Source organism: Tiliqua scincoides, chromosome 4 (genome assembly GCF_035046505.1).
Source record: "Tiliqua scincoides isolate rTilSci1 chromosome 4, rTilSci1.hap2, whole genome shotgun sequence".
Classification (NCBI taxonomy): domain Eukaryota; kingdom Metazoa; phylum Chordata; class Lepidosauria; order Squamata; family Scincidae; genus Tiliqua; species Tiliqua scincoides.
The window spans coordinates 55,837,379-55,864,131 of record NC_089824.1 but is presented as its reverse complement, the minus strand read 5'-3'; the positions used below and the strand labels follow the sequence as shown (position 1 = coordinate 55,864,131).

Sequence of the window (26,753 nt, the reverse complement as noted above, 5' to 3'; positions counted from 1 at the left end):
TGGTGGTGCCCGTACCACTGCTTGAGAAACACTGGGATGAGGTGTTGTCTTTTTCATGGCTGCTGTGACCTCAGCTATGCTGGGTGCCAGCCCAGAAAACCTGGCCCTTGGTGGAGACCTGCTGCCTTTCTCTCAGCACTGACCACGGCCAGGTTTTCTGGCCTGGCACCCGACATAGCTGAGGCCGCAGCAGCCACGAAAAAGACAACACCCTCCATCAGGGTCTGAGGAATCTGCAAATGGAGGGCAGTTGGTGCTGTTTTCAAATAGGGAGAGACGAAGCTCGCCCCCTCTTCGACACTGATCCTGTGGGGGAGAGGAACTTGCAGCCGTTATTTTCGAACAGGGCACGTGACAGGAGTCCTTGCTGAAGGGCTGCCAATCCTCCTCTCTCCTGTTTTCAGCAGCAACCAGAGGAAGCGAGCGAGCTTTAGAGCCCAGGCCTGTGCGTGTCTACTCAGAAGTAAGCCCCACTAGAGCCAATGGGGCTTACTCCCAGGAAAGCGTGGACAGGCTTGTAGCCTGAGCGAGCCAACAACCACCACGCCGTCCCACGCTCCACCTCAGAGACTTGGAGGCGGTTGGTTGGCCGCCCCTCCCCCCGCTCCTTCGCTCCAGGTGGGCGGGGCCGCCTCGAGGGACGGCGTCGGGAGGGCGCGCGCTGCTGCTGGAATCCTGGCAGGCTGTGCTGAGCGCGCGGGGATGGCGTCATCGGTCCGCGCCGCCTCTGCTGCTGTTGCAGCCGCAGCTCACGAGACGGTTCTGCCGGGAGGGGTCATGTCTCCGCCGCTCTTCAGCCTGCCTGAGGCGCGGCTCCGCTTCACGGTGAGCAAGATGTGAGGGCGGGGCGCCCTTCCCTCCCCCCCAGGCTCTGACAGGGGCCTCTGAAAGCGCCAGCGTTGTGTGCTCGTGGGGGGCTAGGCTGAGGGTGAGGCTCATCTCATTCGGGGGTTGCGACCCTCTAGGCGCGTCGCTCAGGGCGAGGGGTGTAAGAGCCCAGTCCCAGGCATGTCTGCTCAGAAGTAAGTCCCATTATAGTCAATGGGGCTTACACCCAGGTAAGTGTGGATAGGTTGCAGCCTCAACCAGGGAGGTGTGGTGGGTGGGGAGGCAGATCGCACCTCACACGGTGACGGTGCTTTTCAAAGGACTCCAGTGGGGAGGCTCTGCCTCACCTGCCTCCCCACCACCACACCTCCCTGGCATAAACCAAGACAGTGGAATCCTGGACTGGACCACTTCAGATCCCAGGTGTCGGTTCATAGTTTTCTCTCCGGCTTACCACATGCAGACGATTTTTGCAGGACAGAGGATCCAAAAATATGATTCACCGCCACCACCTTAGCTTACCACCTCACTCTTGGGTCTGACTTCCACAGCTTCTTTGGTTTAGTCCAGTGTTTCTCAACCAGTAGTATGAGTGCCACCAGTGGTACTTTAGGTGGTGTCTGGTAGTACTCCCTGGACCCCTGGTCACCTGCCACCCAGCAGTGAAACCAGGAACGCAGCACAACAAACAGTGGCAGGAGGCTCCAAAACATGCTTTTCTGCTCTCGAAAAGGCCCTCGTATCCACCCTGAGACTCTTACTGATGTTCATTGTGTTGCATCTGACCTCCCAACCCAGAAGTAACTGGTAATTATGAGTGTCACCAGGGCAATGAACATGAATTTGGGCACACTCTGGAAATTAGTGGTAGACAGGGAGGCCTGGCATGCTGTGGTCCATGGGGTCACAAAGGATCGGACATGACTTAATGACTGAACAACAGTTACTTCCATTGATACTTTGAATAGGTGCACCATGTGAAATGGTATGGTGGAGAACAAATGTTGAGAAACAGGGATTTAGTCAATGCGTATCATGCCATGCAAAATGGTAGCTGTCACAGGAGTACAACTGGCTAGGCAACATAAATGCTTTCATTTCTATCCGTTTGAATTGTTAGTGGCAGCTGAGCTCAGAAGAAGCCTTCCCGGTGTGAACATTTTTCCACCTTTCCATGGAATTAGCTTCTGGTGTTAGGTGAGCCATAGGATTGTACACATTAAGGAATGACAAACATTGTAAGCAGCTATGTTGGTCTCTTGGATTGTCATCTAAAAAATGACAATATGGTAATATCTTCATTTGGACCACTGTAAAGATCACAAATGTTTTCAAATGAATGAGAGGCTTTATTCATGGGAGGGCTTTCACCTGCTCAGAGGCTGATTGACACATGCCTGCACATTGCAGTTGGACCCCAACATCTGTGGATCTGGCATCTGCAGATTTGACTCACCCCAGTTACTAGTGGATACTGATGTACAAGTGTAAATGCCTTTAAAAACCAAAAAAGGCATGAAAATCAGGGCTCCTGTCACTTTGCTACCAAACTGTTCTCTGTGCTCCAGTTTCCTGGGGGAAGCAATTGCCTGGCACAAGGCTGTATGAAGACTGGGCACAGTGAATGGTGACTGAAGCGCAGAACGGTAAGGCTTTGCCACCATTGTGCAGCACCCCAGAAGAATAATTCCAACACACTGGATCTGGCACACGGGCCATGGTTAGGAGGCCCCTGTTATAAATACAGTAGATACATTTGTGGAGGTGACTTTAATAGATTTTTCGCTTTTTAAAATTGTCCTGCGCAATACTGAATTTTAAAATAAGTGTAGGGCTTTGCTCTCTTTAATTGGCTAGGGATAATTTTTTTAAAAATTTTTTTTCCTCAGAACTCTACTCGAGATGCTCTCAACAACAAAACCATTAAACCTTTATCGAGTGCTTTCAGTCAAATACCTGGAAGGTAAAGAAAAGTCTGTTTGCATTTTATAGATAATGTATATTTCATTGATGTGTAAAGCATTGGTAAAACAATTTCTTGAATTTTTTTCATCCATAGTGAAAATGAAAAAAAGTTTACTCTGGATCAAGCTTTTAGAGTTGTCCTAGAAGAAGAAATTGTGAGTACTACAACTGCTGTTCATATTTAAATGTTCAACAAATAGAAGATTTTATTTGGACATTATTTCTATTTGGATATTAATGATTAATTTCATTCTGAGCAAAAATGCAATATCTGTTCCTGCTGATATGCCTAGGAAAAGGTTTTAAGTGAGTAAAGGTAGAGATTCAGTTGAATTGTCTAATTTTGTTAAGCAAAAGGTTTCCTTAAAAAAATATACCTTTTATTGTCAGTAGTAAACTTTAAATCCTTCTTTTGGTTAAATTCTTGGATGGCCTTAATGATACATTTGTTGTATGAGATTATCAGAGTGGTTTTCAAACGGGGGGGGGGGGCATCATAATGCCCCAGCCTGAAACCCTAGCCTCTTAAGGGGCAGCAAGGAAGCAGGGAGGAGGCAGCAGGGACTGGGATACACTCACCAGTCCCTGCAACAGCTGTCCTGGGGTGCAGGGAGCCTTGCGCGAGCATCTGCAGGGCTCCACAGGCTTCTAAAAGTGAAAGTGGAGTGATTGTGCTCCACTTCCAGTTTTGCGGAAGTGGAGCGCGATTGCTCCACTTTCGTGTTTGACAACCTGGGGAACCCTGCAGATGCTCGCGCAAGGCTTCTGGCACCCCTGGAAGTCTGCTGCAGGGACTGGTGAGTACATCCCAGTCCCTGCAGCCCCCCTTAGCTGCTTCTCCCCCGCCCCCACCAAGAATTATTGCGGTTCAGACTGTCCCTGAGAGTTTAAAAACTGCTGGATTAGCGATATGTTTCATGAAATAATGTGTTGATGTTGCCATTGGTATACTCCCAAGTAAAATATGTTGCAGCAGGTCTTAGGACTTTTTAAAATGAAATTATATGATTAAAGGGAGTCTGTAGAATCTAAGGGAGATGTGTACATTTTATTCTTATTGTAAAGGAACATGCATGTATTTCTGTGAGTGTAATTTTCTACTCTGTTGGTTTTCACCAACCTAATTAAAATAAAATGCCTCAGCTCAATTTCAAACAGTGTAATGATCTGCATTACAATGATCTGCATTGTATCATGTTTGTTTAGATAAACAAAACTTCCTGTGAAAATGTCCTGGCTATCATTTCTCTTGCTATTAGTGGAGTCACAGAAGGTGAGCATGGGACAGGTTCTGGACCTTTTGATTTATGATTGATATTATTCTTCAATTTTTGTGTAATTGAACTTTGTTAACTTTGTTAACTGTGATTACATTATTATTGCTTCCTCCTAACTTATGGTGTATCATTTTATGTGGATAGTGATAAATAAAATACAATTTTAATAAAACAATGAAAAACTTTTTGTGTATTTAGATTAATTCTTAAATTAGATTACTTTACAATGTTTCCTGAGATTGAGCGTAAGTATCATACAACAGTGTTAGGTCCTGAAATCATTACATCATACAATGTGTTAGGTTCCGGTTGTAAGTGTTGGTCATCACTGTTATACTTTGCTTTTGGGGGAAAATCTGTGAATTAATACCTGGATTTTTTTTTTCTCTGTTGTAATTTGTTGTTTATGTGAAAATGTGTGGAAGCATCTGTGTTCTTCAGTTAGAGAATAAAAAACCTTATTAAGCTTTATCTAATTTTGTAGTCTTAATTGTGCTTTCCACATTAGAGGCATCCCTAGGCCTAGCTGATACAATTGATGGTCAGGTATCCTGTGTTCCCAGTAATCTGTGTGCCTCTGCTGCAAGTATGTTGTAACATGATGTAGGGTTACGTCATCAATTACATACAACTTAATTGTCCATACTGCAGCCTTTATCAGAAAATCACCTGCAGATAAATCCAGGTGATTTAGCACACCTTTTTGATATCAGCTTTGCAGACAGAAAGACATGCATGGAAAAAGAGAGGCATAATAGACACTGCTTAGAGTTTGCAGTACAAGTCGTGCCTTGTTATCCACTGGGGTTCCGTCTATAGCCCCCCAGTGGATAACAAAAATCAGTGGATGCCAAATCGGTGGAAAAATAGCTTTAAATATTCACTTCTAGGTTTCTTGCTCCTCTATTGGAATGCACTGGTATACCGCATTCAGCCACTAGGTGGAGTGAATAATTTCATTCCATTAGATTCCTATTCATTCTATCTAGTGTCTGAATGTGGTATAGTGTCTATACTGATGCATTCTGGGGTGACAACAGAAGAGCAAAAAACTTGGAAGTTGGTCTTTAAAGCTATCTTTAACCCCGAGAAGCTTGCAACCTGTGTGGTTTAACAATGTAAAAATAGGAAACTGAATCTTAGTACTTTTTTTCCTTGTTACAAGGCATTTAAAGGTGGACCCTGGTATCAGTGGTGAGTCAAAGTGGATATTGAAGTCCTTCCTGTACTGAAAAAAAAGAAAATTCAGTTTGTTCATGGAAATATGGAATGGAAATAACTTTTATTGTTAACCAATTTTTTACTCTTGGAAGGGAAAAAAGCTAATAGTCTCCATAGTTTCAATATTGTCTATCTTACAAAGGTATCTGTACTGCATCAACCCCTTTTGTGCTCTTGGGAGATGTTTTGGATTGCCTTCCTTTGGATCAGTGTGACAGAATTTTCACCTTTGTGGAAAAAAATGTTACCACATGGAAATCGGTAAGTATTATTTCAAAAGTGTGGTTTGATTGAAGACTGGTTGTGAGCTCCCAAATCATTATGGTTTTTGCAGAAGTCAAGCGTTCTCTGGTAGTGTGTCATCTCCTTCTCCCAAGGAGGGAGCTCCACTTGTTTTGCAAAGCCAGCTAGCATACCATGGTTGTGCACAACAGTCTTTCCTTTTATTCACTTTCCTGTGGTATAAAAAAAATTGTGGGAGGGGTTATCCCTACTCCCTGGGTTGTTTTCACCCTCTTGGCTGCTGTCTCCTTTTGTACAACATTGAAGTTTATCTTCTTTAATACAGCCCAGGGTGGAGCCTCTTGGGATATCTTAGCTTCCCCATATTAGGCTACCAGGTCACCCACGGCTCTTCTAGGGATGGGGCAGTTTCCATGGCTGTCCACGCCCTGCCCTTCCTTGGGGAACAACTGGCCTAGGGGAGGTGTCTTTTTGGCAGGTCTTGGTGGTCAAACAGCCTCCCTCAACCATGGCCCTTCCTTGTTCTCAGTCACCCCATCCTCCTGGAGTTGGACTGGCTACAGCCCTCTGCTTTTCCTCTGAATTGAATTGATTTCCAGACTGTTCTTCTCCAGGAAGACCTCAATCTTACTTCTTCTATTGGCCTTTTGTTGTATGTGTTTCCCTTTCTTACCACCACTGCCTTCTCTTCCTCTTCCTCCTGCTGTGTCTTTCTTTCTTCCTCTTTACCTTGTTGATTTCTTCCCCCATTTCTCCTTTTGTTCCTGCACTTCTCCTTACCTCTCTTTTTGTTTCCCCTGAGCCTCTCTTGGGAACTGGGACCAACCACAACCTCACTCAGCCAGATGTTTCCTGTTTATTTCTCCCTGGCCTAGAGTGTCTTATCACTGGTGGCATCACTGGTAGCCGACCTCCTGTCTAGTCAATGGGAGGGGCTGCCTCCAAACTGATTGGTGGGACTGCATGGACTGCCATTGAGCTGTACACCCCTCCCAGTGCCTCATAGAATTTTGACCTATAATTTACAGAAAATGTGTAGCATCTGTGTGCTTAGGGGCTGAATCCCAACCAACTGCCCAGCACTGGTGCAGCCGCAGTGCAGCTTCTTGGTAAGGGAACAAACATTTTCTTGCCTTGTGGTGGCCTCCATGACTGCCCTCCTACTGCAAGATGCAGCACATGTCCTAATGGCACAGCTGCATGAGAGCTGGCAAGTTGGATAGGATTGGGCCCCAGGTGTCTTGAAATAAGCAATCCTTAGAATGACTTGGTGAAATGGGCTGTACTTTAGGTCCTGTCTAATTGAAGTGTAAACTCTGGGTCAATAATACAAATGAATTCACAAAGTGACTTGCTCACAACAGTTTTTATTAGGTTGCCTCCCAACTCATGCAGATGTTAACTGTGGTACTTGTCTTTTAGAATACATTTTATTCAGCTGGAAAGAATTATTTACTGAGAATGTGCAATGGTGAGTAGCCTTTTGTTTTTCAGAGAGAAGACTAAGCTTTTAGTGGTCCTCATCAAAATTTGACACAAATCTTAAATTACTTTTAAGCGAGTTCTCATAATATCGTATGATTGAATATAAGCACTTGTTGGTATTTCTAGAGCTTACAGTAGACATGAGCTTCTGTTTGATGTACAGTGTGTTTCCTAACTTTTTGGAGCAAGGTACACATGAAATATATGCATATTTGAAGTTCAGAGAACTACAGATCATAAGGATGCTTCCTCAGAAGAAAGCGTTATTGAGGTTACGTTTGTAGCTTTATAAAAACATGAGGAAAAAGTAGTGAGGAATTTGTAGTGAATTAATGTGTCCATGGGTTCACAAGGATCATAGCTCCATAGCTGGAAGCAGTGGCATAGCTAAGGAGGTGCAGGGGGTAGCAGTTGCACTGGGCATCAAGCTGTAGGGGGGCAACAAGCTGAGCTTGACACTAGTGATCAAAATTGTGAAAATGTTGCTATGTATAAATAATACCATCATGTAATATATCATTGGAAAGGTAGTTTAATGCAGAATGCAGTTAAACAAACCACATTGGAATATCTGTATCAAAAGTTATGGCCAATTAACCAGAAAATGAAAACACAACTGTCTTGTGGAACAAAAAGTGGATTTACTTAACTCCAAACTGACCTGAGTCTGATTGTTTTGAGTGCCAATGACAAGTTATTATGATTCAGCATGGAACCCATAACTTTTTATTTATTTAATTAAATTTGATTTTATCATGCAGGGGGGGGCTACAAATTCTTCTTTGACCCTGGGTAGCAGATAGATGCCTTAGCTTTGCCACTGACTGGGGGGAGGCAGCAGAGCAAGTGGGTGGTGAGCTGCTGGGGGAGGAGGTGGGTTTGTCCCAATTTTCACTTTTTAAAAAGCCTGGGTGTGATGTCACTTCCAGGGCAACATTTTGAGCTTGGCACCGGGCTACATGATCATTAGCTACGCCTCTGGCTGGAAGTGCCTTCCGTTTGCAGAAGGAGCATTGCTCTCTTGCATGGACCCCTTGTGTGAGCACAGTGCCCCTTCTGCAAGAGAAGAAGCTTCCAACAGAAGAACTGTGCTCCTGCAAATTGAAGATACAGTCTCTGAATATTGTTGATGATAGATCTGTTCACAGGAAATTTCAGAAACAATGCTGGAAACTAGAGAAATTAATAAATGCTTCCTCCATGTATATCTGTCATTCAGATCTTTTAAGAAGATTGTCTAAATCACAGAATACTGTGTTCTGTGGAAGAATTCAGCTTTTTCTGGCTAGATTATTTCCCCTTTCAGAAAAGTCAGGTGAGATCTGATCTTGTATAATGGCACAAACAATGGACTGATTAAAATGGAGTCTGTCAGATGTATTTCAATCTCAGTTCAGTTCTAGCTTTAATTATTCCTTATTTAATTGCATAATTGTGTAAAATTCTACAGAAATACATAAAAAATACAATTATTTTGGAATGTGTAATTTTAGATTTTTAGCTTGCCTTTATCCATGGGGCTTTGTTTAGGTATATTAGGCATAATTGTTTTAGGTTAGACATAATGTTTTATTCACTTTGTTGTAATTAAAATTCATTGCTATCATTGCTGGTAAAATTACATTATATATGTTATAAAGTGCACATGGTAGAACCTAAAACGTTTTTTTTCTTACAGGACTAAACTTGCAAAGTCAATTTAATCTGGAAAATATCACTGTTTTTAATACCAATGAACAAGAAAGTACCCTAGGACAAAAGGTTATCTCCGTTTTACTCTATATTATAGGGAAACAGAGTCATTGAAATAGAAACCTGTTTCTGAGAAACAGATTGCATTGTTGCAACTCTTATGGATTTTCTGAATCCATTTCAGCCTTGTTTCAGGCCTGGTTTTTGTATGAGATCGGTCTGATAGATGACCTCTGCTGGGAGAAGAACAGGGTGAGGACAACCCTGCTAATTGTTCTGCACCTTCTGGTAGACCTTTGAGAACTATCTTCCCAGTGCATAAACAATTAAGCTGGCTTCTGATCCATTTCCAAGCACAGTTCAAATTGCTTGTGGTTATCTCTTAAATTTTCGTATGGCTTGAGACCTTGGTAACTGAAAGATCACCTATTCCTGTGTCAGTCTGCCTGGGACTAAGATCTTCATCAGAGGTCTTCCTGTGAATGACTCCCACCTTCTGAGGGGAGGCGGGTAGTAACTTGGGAGAGGGACTCTTCATTTCTGGTGCACTATCTGTGGAATGTTCTCCCCGGAGAGGCTCGCACAGTGCCTCTCTGGTTCCATTACAATGTCAGATGAAGAGCATTTTATTTTGCCAAGCTTTTTAAACCACTGTTGAATGAGTTCTAGTACTAAAATTTTGATCTGTTGTATGTTTATCTGTTGTTCTTTTGCTCTTTTTAATTGTTCAGATGTTGGAGGTATTGGTTTTAATCTTGTGAGCTGTCCTGGAATATCTGTTGTAAAGAATACAATTCATTATATCAATGGAAATTGTAGCACCAAATCCCATTTCTCCTTCTTTGTATTGAATAAATATGACTCTAATGCTCCCCAAAGAAGAGAGTAATAAAAGAGGGCTATTGAACTATTCTTTACATCTAATTATCTGCTCATATTTAAATGCCACTTTTCAAAAGCGATGCTTTTCTAAACTGGGCCCTGATAGGAAGAGGAGATGCAAGTTAAATGAACCTGTTAAATTTGAGCTATGTGTGAACTTGTTCTTATTTATAATTTCCATTGTAACAAATGTTTTAAGTATATTTATAATCTATAATTATATTTTATAATCTGTAACTTATATCTTCTAGTCCTGATGCTGAAAAAGGCTGTATAGTAGTGTTTTGTTCTGATTTGGGTGTGTAGGCAAGTTCTCAAGTTTTATGAATATATGACAAAGATCTTATGCTTGAGAAACTGTTATGTATAAATTCTAAATGCACTACTTTCCTGCAGCATGTAGAGGAGAAAGATGAAGGAATGGAAGTAGAAGAAGGTGAAATGGGAGATGATGAAGCTCCTACAAGTTGGTAAGCTTATACATCTTTTAAGACTTCAGTTTGTTCTGGAGTGGAAAAAAAAGTGTATGCTATTGGTCTACTAGGACTAAAGATATGTAGAAGTCCCAGGCAGTGACTGATAGTGGCATATAAATCAAATGCTTAGAACTCTCCGAGAGTTTGGGAACCACTGTAAGTCTTTGCAGCAGAGAGGTGAAGGCAGCAGCGCGATCATCAGGATTGCACTGTTGCCAGGAATGAAAGGGTTTTTTTGTATTTACCAGGGTCAGCACCAGCTTCCTGGGGGGGGGGGTGCGGGGAGCCCACGGACACCACTGCAGTGCTTCCCAAGACTCAGAATATCTACTATCCCCCCCTTCCTTTACTTCGGAACCTGCACTTTGCAGCCTCCTTGGTTGGTGTGTCTTTGTTTGAACCAAACAGGCACTAGGGAGGATGGGAGTTCAGCATCTCCTACTCATTGTAAACAGAAAGGGGTGGAGCAGGGAGACAATATTTCACTCTGTTGTGTTCAAGAGTTGATCTTTTTTTGGCTCTAATAATTGCCTGAAACATTTTCAAATATTATTTTCTCAGTTCCATTCCAATAGACTACAATTTGTACAGAAAATTCTGGTCACTACAGGACTACTTTAGGAATCCTGTGCAGTGTTATGAAAAGGTCTCATGGAAAACCTTTCTTAAGGTAATGTCTGTGATGTGTTTTTCTTTATTTCTAGGAAAATTGGTATTTTGTATAACTTATAGAACATTCCAAGCCTAAAAAGCTTCTTGGTCTTTGTTGGGGATGGTGTATGCCTCTGCACCACCTCAGTCCATTGCCCACTACAGCCTTGTCTCATGCGTGCCCACGTGCACCCCTCTCACTTTGGGAGGACAGGAGGGTGAATGAGTGGGCATACTTCTGTCCCCCTGTTCCTTTACTTAAAAACCTTGCACCGTGTATCCTCCTTGTTTGACACATCTTCTGATTGAAATGAACCGGCACTTGAGAGTCTGTGAGCCCAACATCCCCTGCTCATTGTAAATTGAAGAGAGCAGAGCGGGGAGTCTGCACACATCAATTTTGTAAGTACAGTGAAGGGGTGGGCAGGCTGCATATCTCCTGTCCCTGTCTATTTGGTGCTTCATAAGCACCAAGTAGTAAGAGAGAGGTGATCTGGAGCCATTGCAGCTTTCCCCCCCTTTCTCCTTCTTTTTACCTTTGCTAATACTTCTGGAAGGAGAAGGAAGATATCACCACTGTGGTCTTTTTCCAACTTGCTCCCAGCAAGTTGGAAGAGGGTTGGAGCACCTAGTGGAATGGCAGGCTGGAGAGGGCAGCAGGCAGGAGAGTGGGGTGGCTCATCCTTTTGCCACTTCTCCAATGATGCCACTCCATGCGAACATTTCTGGTGGCCTCATGGTTGGGCCACCTCTGCACATTGTTGATGAGTTGGTGTGAGAGTACATTGTTGTTGTAAATGAGGATAAGCCTTCCTGGCACCTGCTTGAGAGATTAATCATTGTTCGTAATGGAGTACAGGTCATTTTAGATGTATTGGAGAGATTTTATCTGGGAGCTGTACATGAGGTGTTATCACAGTTCCATTTCAGGAATATTATGCTAATAGTGCAGGAAGATTTTCTGGCATGGCCTTGCTTATAATGTTTTTGAAAACCTTTACCTGCTGCTTCCAGTGGCCTTACATACTGGTTTCTATTTGAGTCTGTGCCTGCTTAGCTCAGTGACGCTTGTTTGTTTTCTTATAGAAGCAAAGGTTATAGGAATTTAGGCTTATGGAATTATAGGTTATGGAATTTAGGCTTGGGTAATCCCTTTCTCACCAAATGGAAAGGTGCAGTGTTAGACCATCATCTGCAGCTGTCTGAGCAGGCCTGAAGTGAAACTGCATTATGACTGTGATTTTTAAAAAATATTGTGTCTTTCAAGTACTCTGAAGAAGTATTGGCTGTCTTTAAGAGCTACAAGTTGGATGACACTCAGGCATCAAGAAGGAAATTAGAGGAGTTGAAAACTGGAGGAGAGCATGTCTACTTTGCTAAATTCCTCACAAGTGAGAAGGTATTATGCCTACTGATTCTAAAATACATAAGAATTGCATTGTATGGAAGAAAGGATAGATTTTTATGCATTGGCTCACAGTTTGCAAGTCTTACCACGGGCCCAGTTCTGGGCAGGTGGAGAGTGGGGAGAAGGCATGACGGGAGGGAGTAGGGCGGGAGGGGGGTGGGACCGGCGGAGCTCAGCTCTGCCTGATCTAGAGCCCTGTGTTGGGCCACCTGGCCCGACATGGGACTCCTTCATTCTGCACCAGCTCAAGAGCTGCCACAGAATTGAGTAGCCCCATTGCAGGGCTACTCTCCTTACTCGGAGGAAGGGGATGAATGTCCCCTTCTCCTGAGGAGCCGCCAGCGGCTGCCTGGTGTGCTCAGGATGCCATGGTAGCCATTTTGACACCGTGACAGCCCTGCGCACTGGGCAGCTCAGGATTGGGCTGTTAGTCTTGTTAGATAATCATACATTGGGGGAAGGTGTAGAAAGCTTACAGCCGGATTAGCAAATCAGAATACTACTTTTAAGTTCTTTTAGCCGTAAAGATGTCAGTGGAGCAAAACTTACTATATTGAATCATCTGGTTTTAAATATGAATCTATAGTGTATGTTGCCCCTCCACTTTTTTTGTTCCTTCATGTGATATTTCTATGTAATTTGAAGACAATTTTTAATGGGTATTTTCTTTCTTTTTAAAAAATACAGTTAATGGATTTACAACTGAGTGACAGCAACTTCCGCCGTCATATTCTATTGCAATATTTAATATTATTTCAGTATTTGAAAGGACAGGTGAAATTTAAAAGGTAAGCTTAAATTCAAGGAATTATCTATCTTCAAGGAAATTTCTTTCTAGAAATTATCAAATCAGGAACTTATAGTTTTTCCTGCTTTATTGCTTTATTTTTACACATAAAATATTTCTCTTTCCTCTCATATTTTCATGAACTAACTGTAACCCATTGGAGAATACCCCTAAATGATCTGATGGGTATAACAAATTATACCAAAGGATTTTTAGAACACTATTTTTATATACTTACTTGTGATGTTCTTCAAAAGGGGAAAACCTAGTGGACAAGCATTCTTCATAAAATGCACTGACATTTACCTCCTTAGGAAGAAAAATGGGAGGCTGGTATACATGTGGGTTTCTGGACCCCAGTGGTAATGTAACTGTTGTACCTAAAAGTTCAAGTAGCAAGGGAAACAAACTGGCAAATAAAAAATCTCCTGTAGTGAAACTATTCTGTAGTCTCTTAGCACAAAGATTAGTGGATGAGCCATATCTTCAAAAAAAGTTCATAATGTGTAACTACTTGGTCTTGAGTACATTAATTTGGAAACAGAGGTTACTGATTTCATCAGAACATGTTTCCAAAGTGTGTTCTCAATAAATATGTTTATGATTGAAGTACAATTTAATTGTCGAGCTTTATTCTGCAATGGAAGTGTTTATGGTCATGTTCCAGAATTCACAAGCTTAGTGCATCTGAGAAAACTTATTTGTCAAGAGAGCAGTTAAGTACTGTACTCATTTTCTGCCTATTAAAGTTTATTAGTACTTGTAAGGTGTCACTTCTCTATGGCGCATTCATTGAAATGGTTTTTTTCACGTTTTTAGTTTTGATTCTACTATATTGTGGAGGGAAAAGTGGTATAGCTAAATCAACGAAATTAAATGTGTATTCAGACTTGACTGTGTTGCTTCTCTACTAAAAATTCTCATTTTTACACTTTAAAAATTAGTTTTTCCCACTTGGCACCAAATGAAATGTTTACATCACTCCCTTTGACATCAAAGGCATAAAACTTTGACTGGATTGTGCCCACATTCTAGCTGCTATATAACCACTCGGAGTATTAATATTTAAATGTACTGTATCTTATTGTCTTTGACTTTTGATTCGCTTTCCAGTTCAAACTATGTTCTGACGGATGAACAGTCCCTATGGATTGAAGACACTTCAAAGTTAGTTTACCAGGTCAGTGCTATAGGCTGAAAACAATATGGAGGCCGTCCTGACTAGTGTGTCCCTCTGGGAACTCACCCAGCAAATGGAATCTTCCTTCATGAAGAGAAGGAGCCCAAGAACCTCTTTTGTGAATGGAATGCTCCTTCTGCAGGTTTCCATTTGCAGAGTGAGGTTTGCCCAACAATGAATGCAACTTTTATATAATCAGACTGTACACTTTAATTTTCACAATTCCTTGGTATTTTAGTAGCTGTGGGCCTAATCCTATACAGCTTTCCAGTGTGGATGCAGCTGTGCTGACAGGGCATGTGCTGTATCCTGTGTTGGTGGGGGGCATTCACAGAGGCCTCTTCAAGGTAAGGGAACATTTGTGTAACAGTTGCATTGAAACTGGGAAGTTTGGTTAGGACTGGGCCCTGTGTGTGTGTTTTAAGAATCAAGTTAAGCCATGTTATCTAGACTACAAAAGGAAGCTGAGATAATATTTAGCTGTCAAGTAGGTATGCTACTTCTTAAAACTGTAATCGGGTAGGAGGTCTGGTCTAGAGGGTAGAGCCTATTAATAATAATAATAATAATAATAATAATAATAATAATATTAATTCTAATTTTTTGATAAGCTGTCTTTAAAAGCTGTGTTGCAACTGTGCAAGTCCATGATGCAATCTCTTCCAATAACAGCTTCTTTCAGAAAATCCTCCTGATGGTGAGAGATTCTCAAAAATGGTAGAGGTGAGTGACCACTATGCAAATTGACTGAAAATAAGCTTTATAGGGTGCCATCCATTTTAAGTGGAGTTAGCTTCACATAGTAAGTCATCAGCTGCAGGTATTTTACTTGATAATTTCCTTGCTAATATCTTGGTATAGCTTTGTGAATCCCTGTCAGTCTTTTTGCAAGCACCATTTTTCTTCTGTCTTTAAAAATATTTTAAAACTTCTCATGTTCCTGTGACAAAGTTGTATGCATAGCCATTTTTAAAAATTACTTTTGACTATCTGTGGTACACAGTGAAATTATATTTCTCTTCCGACCTCTTCACTTGCTATCCAGTATGTCAGCAGTTCCCAAACTTAAAGTGGTCACAGTGCCCATCTTTCATGGTGGTGTCTTCTTCCTTGCTCTCCGGACCACCATAATCTTGGATTGTGAAATTTTGCATGATTCTTAAGCAATCCAAGTTGGTGATGCCTCGGAGAGCTGGGAAGAAGGAGCCTCTGAGGACATCCTGCAGTTCCCCTGTGAGTTTGCTGCAGCGCACAGTTTGAGAACCACTGCAGTGTGCTAACAGAGCAGCCCAATGTTTGTTTACTCAGAAGTAAGTTACATTATGTCCATTGGGGCTTATTCCCTAGTAAATGTGTGAGAATTTCATTGTAATAGCATGTTCTTTAAAAAAAAAAGGCCCTGTTTTCATGTCAGTAATGACTTGTCTTGACACATCATTACACCTTTGCTTTTACAGCACATTTTGAACACAGAGGAAAACTGGAATTCATGGAAAAATGAAGGTTGCCCAAGTTTTGTGAAGGAAAGGTAATATAAGATGTTAAGAAGTTGTTCTTTGGATTGAATCAGCATTGCCACTACGGGCTAAAGGTCCCTATAGTGTTAGTAGATTGTATTGGCAACCTTCAGTCTCGAAAGACTATGGTATCGCGCTCTGAAAGGTGGTTCTGGCACAGCGTCTAGTGTGGCTGAAAAGGCCAATCCGGGAGTGACAATCCCTTCCACACCGGGAGCAAGTGCAGTCTGTCCCTGGTCTGTCTCCCTGGCTATGGGCCTTCCTTCTTTGCCTCTTAGCCTCAGACTGTTGGCAAAGTGTCTCTTCAAACTGGGAAAGGCCATGCTGCACAGCCTGCCTCCAAGCGGACCGCTCAGAGGCCAGGGTTTCCCACTTGTTGAGGTCCATCCCTAAGGCCTTCAGATCCCTCTTGCAGATGTCCTTGTATCGCAGCTGTGGTCTACCTGTAGGGCGCTTTCCTTGCACGAGTTCTCCATAGAGGAGATCCTTTGGGATCCGGCCATCATCCATTCTCACGACATGACCAAGCCAACGCAGGCGTCTCTGTTTCAGCAGTGAATACATGCTAGGGATTCCAGCACGTTCCAGGACTGTGTTGTTTGGAACTTTGTCCTGCCAGGTGATGCCGAGGATGCGTCGGAGGCAGCGCATGTGGAAAGCGCTCAGTTTCCTCTCCTGTTGTGAGCGAAGAGTCCATGACTCGCTGCAGTACAGAAGTGTACTCAGGACGCAAGCTCTGTAGACCTGGATCTTGGTATGTTCCGTCAGCTTCTTGTTGGACCAGACTCTCTTTGTGAGTCTGGAAAACGTGGTAGCTGCTTTACCGATGCGCTTGTTTAGCTCGGTCTCGAGAGAATGAGTGTCGGAGATCGTTGAGCCAAGGTACACAAAGTCATGGACAACCTCCAGTTCATGCTCAGAGATTGTAATGCAGGGAGGTGAGTCCACATCCTGAACCATGACCTGTGTTTTCTTCAGGCTGATTGTCAGTCCAAAATCTTGGCAGGCCTTGCTAAAACGATCCATGAGCTGCTGGAGATCTTTGGCAGAGTGGGTAGTGACAGCTGCATCTTCGGCAAAGAGGAAGTCACGCAGACATTTCAGCTGGACTTTGGATTTTGCTCTCAGTCTGGAGAGGTTGAAGAGCTTTCCGTCTGATCTGGTCCGGAGATAGATGCCTTCTGTTGCAGTTCCAAAGGCCTGCTTCAGCAGGACAGCGAAGAAAATCCCAAACAAGGTTGGTGCAAGAACACAGCCCTGCTTCACTCCGCTTTGGATGTCAAAAGGGTCTGATGTGGAGCCATCGAAGACAACAGTGCCCTTCATGTCCTTGTGGAAAGATCTGATGATGCTGAGGAGCCTGGGTGGACATCCAATCTTGGGGAGAATCTTGAAGAGGCCGTCTCTGCTGACCAGGTCGAAAGCCTTTGTGAGATCTATGAAGGCTATAAAGAGTGGCTGTCGTTGTTCCCTGCATTTCTCCTGCAGTTGTCTAAGGGAGAATACCATATCAGTGGTGGACCTGTTGGCTCGGAATCCACACTGCGATTCTGGATAGACGCTCTCTGCAAGTACCTGGAGCCTCTTTAGTACAACTCGGGCAAACAGCTTTCCTACAACGCTAAGGAGAGAGATGCCGCGGTAGTTGTTGCAGTCACCCCTGTCACCTTTGTTCTTGTACAGCGTGATGATGTTTGCATCCCTCATGTCTTGAGGTACTCCACCTTCTCTCCAGCAGGGACAGAGGATTTCATGCAGCTCAGTGACGATGATCTCTTTGCAGCATTTTAGGACTTCAGCAGGGATGCTGTCTTTTCCAGGTGCCTTGCCAAAGGCAAGGGAGTCCAGGGCCACGTGAAGTTCTTCTAGGGTTGGTTCACTGTCAAGCTCTTCCAGCACAGGCAGGCACTCAATGTTGTTCAGTGCTTCTTCGGTGACTACATTTTCTCTGGAATATAGCTCAGAGTAGTGCTGCACCCAGCGTTCCATCTGCTGTGACCGATCCTGGATGACCTCGCCTGTGGCAGACTTCAGAGGGGCAATTTTCCTCTGTGTTGGACCTAGGGCCTGCTTGATACCATCATACATCCCCTTGATGTTGCCCGTGTCAGCTGCTATCTGTATCTCGGAACAGAGCTGGAGCCAGTAGTCGTTAGCACATCTCCTGGCAGTCTGTTGGACTTTGCTGCGAGCAGTTCGGAGGACCTGCAGGTTGCGCTCACTGGGACAGGCCTTGTATGCTGCTTGAGCTCTCCTCTTTTCCTCAATGACTGGTGTCAACTCCTCAGAGTGGGCTTCAAACCAGCCTGCCGCCTTGTTGGTCTTCTTGCCGAATATGGACAAGGCGGTGTTGTAAACGGTATTCTTGAAATGTTCCCATCTGTTGGATGCATTTGCGTCGGCCGGGCCTGGAAGAGATTCCTCAAGCGCTTGTGCAAATTCCTCCACTCTTCTCTGATCCCGGGTCTTGCTGGTATCAATGCGAGGTCTTCCTTCCTTTTTTGTGTGATACAGTCGCTTTGTTTGCAGTTTCACTCTGCTGCACACCAGGGAGTGGTCAGTGTCGCAGGCAGCACCATGATAACTGCGTGTGATCTTGATGCTGGGAAGGCTGGAGCGTCTGGTGAGGATCAGGTCGAGCTGGTGCCAGTGCTTTGATCTTGGATGTCTCCAAGAGACTCTATGTTGGGGCTTTGTGTTGAAGAACGTGTTGCTGACACAGAGACCGTGATGACAGCAAAACTCTAGCAGGCGTTGGCCATTTTCGTTCATCCTCCCAGTGCCAAACTGACCTAAGCAAGTGGGCCATGAACTGTTATCAGCACCAACTCTAGCATTGAAATCGCCGAGGATGAACAATGGCTCTTTTACAGGGATTTTCTTGACAGTGGTGGCCAGGTCATCATAGAATTTGTCTTTGGCTTCTGCTGGAGACGATAGAGTCGGTGCATAAGCACTGATGAGAGTGATAGGTCCTGCTGATGACTGGAGCTGCAGGGACAAAATTCTTTCACTTCCCACAGTAGGTGGGATGATGGATTTCAGCAGGGTATTTCTGACCGCAAAGCCAACGCCATGTTCCCTGGTTTCATTTGGTGGTTTTCCCTGCCAGAAAAATGAGAAATTTCTCTCCTTGACAGATCCGGAATCTGGCAGCCTAGTCTCTTGAAGGGCGACGATGTCCATCTGCAGTCTGCTCAGCTCCATGTCGATGACAGCTGTTTTGCGTGCGTCGTCTATTTCTTGCAGGTCATCAGAGAAGCCAGGTGTCATTGTCCTAACGTTCCAGGTGCCCAGCTTTAGGGCAGTAGTTTTCTGTTTTCTGTTGCATGGTGCAGAGTTGTCGATCCGCTTGTCGGTTTTCACCCTAAACCCCACGCACCCCATGAGGTTAACGGACCGTGGCGAGGCAACACCTTACTGGCTGGGGACTGCCCAGCTTAAGGCGGGCGGTAGCTGCCCAATGAGATGCAATGATCTCTCCCACCGTCAGAAGCAGCCCCTGGCGTCATGCTCTACACCAATCGAGCAAAGACTTATAACCGGTAAACTGCTGCTTCCCGTGTTGTGCCGACGCCGTATGGCGAAGTTGGAGTGTCCTCTCCAGTGCGCGAAGCCTGGGTAAAGAAGGTATGGAGGATAGGCTGTTACCCATGCAGCAAAGCCCCCCTCTCCACGTCGCTGGAATGGGCCAATGGAAAGGCAGAAGCCAATACGGTTGGTTCCAGCGGCGTCGCAGGAGTTGCCAGAACATGACTGTGTTCAGCCATGAACTGCCTAAGGGACTCCGGCTCCTGATTTTGCCTCGAGGTTGACTCCTGAAGCCTTTTCCAGAACTGGATGTAGCCACAAGGCAGTGGAGGTTTGAGGTCAGAGTTTCCTTCTCTTAGATGAGCTGCCTTCCCTAGGCTGACGAGTCCCATCTACCCGGTAGTAGATTACATATTCAAGAAGATCACTAGATGCTGCTTATACTGCTTATTAAACTCTTTGTAAACCGGTAAACTCATTTACCAGTTATGTAAATGACAGACTTGTTTTCATGGACTGCCCCCTTCTCTGGTATAGAGTATAATCCTATCAGGTTGCTGTCATTTTGCTGCTTGTTGGACAGATAATCCCAACATATAAATGCTTTGGGCTTGCGTTCATTTACACCTTAGTGGAGGGAGGGGGAGAAGAATGAAATACCCTACGGTTGGATGCTGACCTTGGTTGGATCCAAAATATGTTTGGGCATGTCCAGTGAGCCCTGGGAGTTGTAACTCAGTAGGAGGACATCGAATATTTCACTGGGCATGCCTAAGCACATCTTTGGATCCTAGCCCTAGTTTGCAGGTGTGTACAAAAATTTTACTTTATGTAAAGCATCCCAAATAACTACGCAAATTTTTTTTCAAAGAGATGTTTAATTTTATGCTCAGAAATTGATGGAATTATAGGCTGTGATTCATGTATGATTCATCAAAGTCCATCAGAAAAGCCAAAAGTGTAAACCCTTAACAAAATAAAGCCTAACTGCTTTTGTAGTAGGAAGAGAGGAAATGACCAGCACACCAAACTGGGCTGAAAACAGTCTGCAACTTCAGAATTTGTTCAGCATACAGATGCCAAGAGACCAACTGTGGTGGTGCAGTCCTTTGCTGGACACTGAAATGAGGAAGAATGACTCAAGGGAGAAGCAGATGTAGCTATTGCGTGTAGCCAACACACACATAAGGCTCTTAACATTTTCCTCTGTCATAGGAACTGTTTGGGAAGACAGAACTCTTTAAGGAGGCATCCACCACCACTTTAGGCTTGTAGGTATCCAGATAGGGAAGCAGTTCTTGCTTTGGTTTCATTGTAGAATGAATTACTGTGGCACATCCAACAGGGATCTCTTTGCATCGGTTATGTTTCCTGTTCTGCTCAGACTCTTCCTCAGGCAGATATTGATCTCTGATATTTGTCAACATATAAGATCTTTAAAGCATTTCAGCCAGAAACCTTACTACCTTATTAATAAGACTCTCTGCTTTTTTGTTTTAGTTACATTGTTCTGACTCTTTCATATTTGTTCTATAGACCAAGTGATTCCAAACCAATAAGACCTTTTGTGCGAAAGAGACCAGCTCCTGAAGATTTCCTAGGGAAAGGCCCTAATAAAAAAATTCTAATGGGGAAGTATGTCAGTCTTTTTTTTTTTTATACTTGCCATTTTGTGTGAATAGCCTGCTAATTTGACACTGTGAGGCACAAGAACATGGGCAAGTTAACTTGTGAATGTCAAGGTCTTCTGCGTGCTTGTGCATAATAGTTCTTGCGCTGGTTCAGATGTAGCATGAAGCCAGGATTCAGTCCAGCTTTGTGTGACATCAACTACCTTCCTGTCTCCTATTTCTCCTTTTCTTTTTGATTTGTACCTCATGCTTGTACTGCCATCTTTCATTTTAGAAGAATCAACGATGTTGATTAGTACCTTCCTCTCTAAGAAAAAATTTAAAAGAAAAGTTAAATCTGGTGTTCTGTTACAAGGGAGGTTTTGAGTAGCAGTCTTTGACCACATTGTTAAATAGTACTAATCCCAAAGGAATGATGCAGGAGAGAGGAGTCAGTGCTTTTGTCAAACCAGTATGTGCAGATGAAAGATGGTGGCTGCCAACTCCCAAACTAGATAATGTAACATTCAGTGTAATGTCTAAGGGCCCAATCCTATCTAATTTTCCAGGGCCAGTGCAGCCGTGCCAGTGGGGCATGTGCTGCATCCTTTGGTGGGGATTCAGTCACAGAGGACTCCTCAGTGTTAGGGAACATTTGTTCCCTTACCTCCGGGCTGCATTGCGGCTGCAGTGATGCTGGAAAGTCGGATAGGATTGGGCCCTAAATCAGGGCTATCAAATTTGTTTCATACTGCGGGTCAAATAGCATTCATGGTCCCTACTATAGGCCGGAAGTGATTAAGCAGGTCATAAGCAGAAATAAGCACCTTTTCTCAGGAACTCATTAGTTGCAAATGACAGAAGAGAAAATATGCAAATCTTTATAATATTTTCTTATAGTGCCCAGTTGTCAATGTAGTCACCCCTTTCAGCAGTGACACTTCAGCACAGCTCACCAGCTGAGGGCAGCTGATGGTGGTGCTGGGAGAGTCCAAGGGCTGAATAGTTTCTTGGGGCCACATCCGGCCTTCTGGCCTTATGTTGATACCCCTGGCCAAATTGACCCTTAGTATTCAAGGTTTTGAGAGTGATGAAAGGGTAGCTGTATCATCACTGTAATTTCACCTCACATAGGATGAGTTCAGTTTGCAATACATTTGGCACATTGAAATATACTTTGTACAATCCAATAATCTGTTTGGGTTTCCCCTTACAGTGAAGAGTTGACGCGGCTGTGGAATTTATGCCCTGACAATATGGAAGCTTGTAAATCTGAGAGCCGGTGAGAAGTTTAAAAATTGGGGGGGGGGATGGGAGAGTGAATCCTGTATTGTCATTAGTTGAAAGTAGCATCCTGAATAACTTTATTTCCTAGGGAATATATGCCTACACTGGAAGAGTTCTTTGAAGAAGCTATTGAACAGGCAGATCCTGAAAACATGGTTGAAAATGAGTATAAGTATGTAGTACAATCATTCTTTCTTCTTCTGTTTGATTTGTCTATCTTGTGATAATTGATAACTGTACATTTCTGCTCCATACTAATAGTTTGGCCAGCATAGTATAGCAAGGAAAATGGCTGCCCTTTTCCCAGTTGACACCCAATGGCTGGTTAATCCTGACTTTATCATTACAGGGCTGTGAATAATTCTAATTATGGATGGAGAGCATTAAGGCTGTTGGCACGCAGAAGTCCTCACTTCTTTCAGCCAACCAACCAGCAGTTTAAGAGCTTGCCAGAATACCTTGAAAATATGGTCATCAAATTAGCTAAAGAACTACCAGTAAGTAGTATTCTCTGACATTTATTTTTATTATCTCTCTAAAGTTCTGCTGAGGGCAGACAACAAACTGAAATAATTTAATGCAGATTTAAAACTGAAGTACCCCAAGGTCTGTAGCCACCACTTAAAATCCATCTAAATTTTAAACAAAGAACTGGTTTGTTTCTGAAAAGAGCCTAGGCAAACCAGACTTAGGGCCTAATCTTATCCAACTTTCCCGCACTTGATGCATTGCAATGCAGCTCTGAGGTTAGGGAACAAATGTTTCCTTATCGTACGGATGCCTTGGTGACTGCCCCTTCCCCACTACCAGATGCAGCAGACAGCTCATTCACACAGCTGCATCAGGATTGGGCTTTTAGTAAGGCTCCAGTAGTGGGAGAACATTCCAGACCTGGGACTAAACCACTGCAATGCCTCTAGATTTTGTTTTGAGATGTGAAAGAAATTCAGACAAATTCAATTCTCATTCTGCTCATGAATCCTGCATATAATCATAAAATTAGTAAACACAAAGCTGATGTAGTATTTCAGATGATTTTGCTGGATGACCTTTGGCAAATCACTCTGCTATATATAGCATTATTATGTATTGTGCCCTTCTTTTACATAACTCAGCAGTAAATTTATCCCATTTTATTTTCACAATAGCCCTGTGAGGCATGTCAGACTAAAAGATGGTGACTGGCCAAAGCTTTTTGGTCAAGTGGCGATTTTAACCCACATCTTCCCAGTCCAAATACAATATTCAGTGCTCCAACCACATTGGCCTCCATGGATTACTAACGTAATATATGTGAATCCTACATAAATGCTAACTTTGGTTTATTTATTGCTAGGTAAAGGCCTGTCAACTTCCACTGTTGCATTGAGCATTCTGGGCAGGGAGGACCACATTCCTCTCCCATTCCAGTTATTTCTCCTAGTCCTTCCCTTCCTTATCTCAGGTTGAGCTAGAAGCAAAGCATCAGAAGTACATCATTTTGTCCTTACCAGCATTCTCTTGCACTGTCTAAGCGTGACAGCTCATGAGAGTGTGACAACAAATACTGAGAACTAGCTATTAAATGTGTATTTCTTTTGGCCTGTAACGCACCTTTACTCACAAACTGCTGTCTGCAGATCTTATGAAACAAAACTTTAGCAGAACAGATGTAGAAAATTTGGGTTTCTATCTCTTTTTTCCAAGTTAATGGCAATACATGAAAGTCCTCTTGGGGGTATGTGTGTGTATTTTCTTTTTGCCTATCTTGATTGAGATCTTTCTTCCAAGGATCCAGACTAATTGGGCCTTGTCTTGATGTTTTACTATGGCAGGGACAATAAAAGGAGAATTTAACATGACACTTTGGGTTAGTCCTATGAGATCATTTGAGTTGCTACTTTGTTTCAAAAAAACAATCACTGAAGTTTCAAAATTGTGTTTTCATTGCAGTTGAATTTTTCATTGCCTTTATCATCTTAGCTGATTTGCAAAAGTGCTCATTGAGAAATGAATTCAGTGTCAAAAATGCAACAGTAGCTTAAAAAGAAATCTTAGTCCTTTATTCAGCACCTTACTCAGTGGTTTTTGTTTAGTGGTGTTTTTAGAATAGACCTCTAATGCAAAAGAGGGTGTAATTTTTTTTTAATTTTGAAACGTTTTTCTAAACTTTTTATTCTACTTCATGTGCATCAAAGACCTTCACAAAGCAACTCCTTTTAAAGCACAAATCCATCCAGTGATATTTAGTTCTCTCATTATAGCCTCCTTCTGAAGAAATTAAAACAGGCGAGGATGAAGATGAGGAAGATAATGATGCTTTATTAAAGGAAAACAATGAAAGTAAGACTGTGTTCTTGGGCTTCTTTTCATTTTCCCTCTTGACACATGTTGTAAAAGGTGTATGTGAGCAAATGTATGTTCTCCCCAAGCTTATCCTATTTACTGCTTCTGAGCTGCAGTAGTACCTGGTGCTCACCTGTGTACATTTTAATATGAACTTCCTGGAAATCAAGCAGCAGCACCAGACCCTCAGAATCCTGCTGTGCTGAACCTTCTCCTGCTCCAGCCTTATTGGAACCTGGCTATCTAGATGGTATTTCATCCAGCATTAATGTTGGATGGTGCTTTATCTGTGTCTTTTCTGAATGCTTTACAGTTCCATCATAGTTCCTTTTGGCAAAAACTGCATTCTTCTAGGATAGCATCTCCTTGTAGATAGTTTCACTCTTCAGTGTTTTATGAAAACTAATTATGTAAATGTCTACTGTAGGCAGTCAGTATTGAGAATTTGAATCCATCTTCATCTGCAACAAATGTTTTTATGACTTTTCACCCTCCCAGTTCCATCTCCTTCTCAGTTTGCAAATCATTCTGTTGATAATCTTGCCATATCCCTGACCTTCTCTCCCGCCTCCATTCTGCTTATTCCTTTTGCTGAAATCCATTTGCATGATTTCTCTTCCTTCATTTCCCATGTGATCTCGTCATATCCAGTTTGTTCTGAATGATGGTGTAATGTCATGCAGGTCTGTTATGCTCTTTCATGAATGTTTCTACCTATGTACTCCATTTGCATCCAAGATGGTGTTTGTAGCGTTCCCTCCAACAGAATCCTGCTTATCCTCTTTATCTGTTCTGCTGCATTTTCTCATTTTGGCACTGTTTTGCTCTCCCTTTAGATGGCTTACTGGCAGTGTTAGCAGCCATGTCCTTTTTTTTCTAGTTTATAACAGCAGACGTCTGCGTCTTAAGTTTTCTCTACTATATCTAAGCCCCACTTCTTAACAAGTCATAATAACCACAGCTTGATAGTGTTTGAATGGCCTGGCTCCTAGAAGTAACAATCACACTGTGTGCTTTCCTCTGCCCCTTGTTTTTTTCTTTTTCTTTCTAAAACCTTGCACTTTCTGAAATGCATTGTAAATGTGACTGTGAGAAAGGTAGAAAGATTGGGAATAAGCAGTTACCTTTCAGAGCTATTATAGGGAAGTTATATTAAACAAGTTACTTCTGATTTTTCAGCTTTGCAAATTCATTGAGTTCACTATTTAACTTTATGGAACTCATCTGAAATCCATGAAATGATTTAAAGCAGTATTTGAGAAGCTGACTACTGATTATAAAGAGGCTAGTGATTTCAGGCAGTATGTACTTGGCCTAGAGTAGCTCTTTAACTTTGTTGGTTTTGTTTTAGGATGTCTTAAGTAGCTGGTGTTTTGTGAGAATACAATCGCATTAACTATTTTTCCCCCCTGCTGGTTTGAATGCTAATAGCAAAAATTTATTAGCAATAGCTTTATTATTATTTTTGTACTCCACTGTTAACAATTCTTTGGAAGCAAGTTGTTTTGAAATCTACATGGACTCACCTTCTTGTAAATAATTTACTACTGGGATACTATGGGCTTAGATGTGGAGAATGATAGTAGGGTAATGCTATAAGAAAGTTCACAATACTATTAATATCCTTGTGTTAGTATTAAAGCAAGAACTAAATTGAATGAACTGTGCATTAAAAGCTAAACCATTGCTAAAAATCTAAAACATGACTTCATGTTTAGTCAAATAGGAACTATAATGACATTAACATTTAAGAGTAATGTTAAAGCCAACCTGGGTGCCAGATTGTAATAAGATATGTCTGTAGTATCTAACTCAAGTGTGGCTGATCTAGTATAGAGAAATCCTAGATATTAGTAACTCAGAATGGATTTAAATAAAACTGAACGTGAATGTAAAATGTAAATTCTTAACTGAACTTTGGTTATTGTGATGTCAGTTTTCAGGAACTATGTTAAACATAAATATGCTTGTTTTTGTTTTAGGTCCAGATGCTCAACGGGACAAACTTGTAACAGGAGAACAAATAGAGTTATTTGCTAACAAGCTTGGGGAATTCTGGAAAGTTTTGGCCCCATACTTGGAAATGAAAGACTCTGATATCAGACAGATTGAATCAGATAGTGAAGATGTAAAGATGAGAGCTAAGCAGCTGCTCGTTGCTTGGCAAGATCAAGAGGGCATTCATGCTACTCTGGAAAATCTAATTGCTGCATTGAACAAAGCTGGATTAAATGACCTTGCTGAAAGCTTAACCAATGACACTGAAAACAATAGCTAATTTGGGAACTTTTAAAAAAAAGTAGTGGCTATTGTTGCTGGGTAACAGGACTAACATTTGATATGGCAGTGTATTGGTAAATAAAATCTTTTTGTAACAATTGTTTAAAA

The 26,753-nt window shown here is 42.5% G+C and overlaps 1 protein-coding gene across 1 annotated transcript; it reads left to right on the top strand.

The window, feature by feature from the left end:
* The first annotated feature begins 734 nt into the window (after positions 1-734).
* Positions 735-26,753, top strand: THOC1 (THO complex subunit 1). The gene is made up of 21 exons (XM_066622826.1): positions 735-825; positions 2,718-2,791; positions 2,888-2,948; positions 4,000-4,066; positions 5,434-5,552; positions 6,957-7,005; positions 8,239-8,334; positions 8,698-8,780; positions 9,990-10,063; positions 10,631-10,739; positions 11,988-12,119; positions 12,816-12,916; positions 14,029-14,095; positions 14,768-14,818; positions 15,553-15,623; positions 20,680-20,778; positions 21,970-22,035; positions 22,129-22,212; positions 22,390-22,537; positions 24,284-24,362; positions 26,348-26,753. The coding sequence occupies exons 1-21, from the start codon at positions 778-780 to the stop codon at positions 26,641-26,643; spliced, it is 1,974 nt and encodes a 657-aa protein (XP_066478923.1). The 5' UTR covers positions 735-777; the 3' UTR covers positions 26,644-26,753.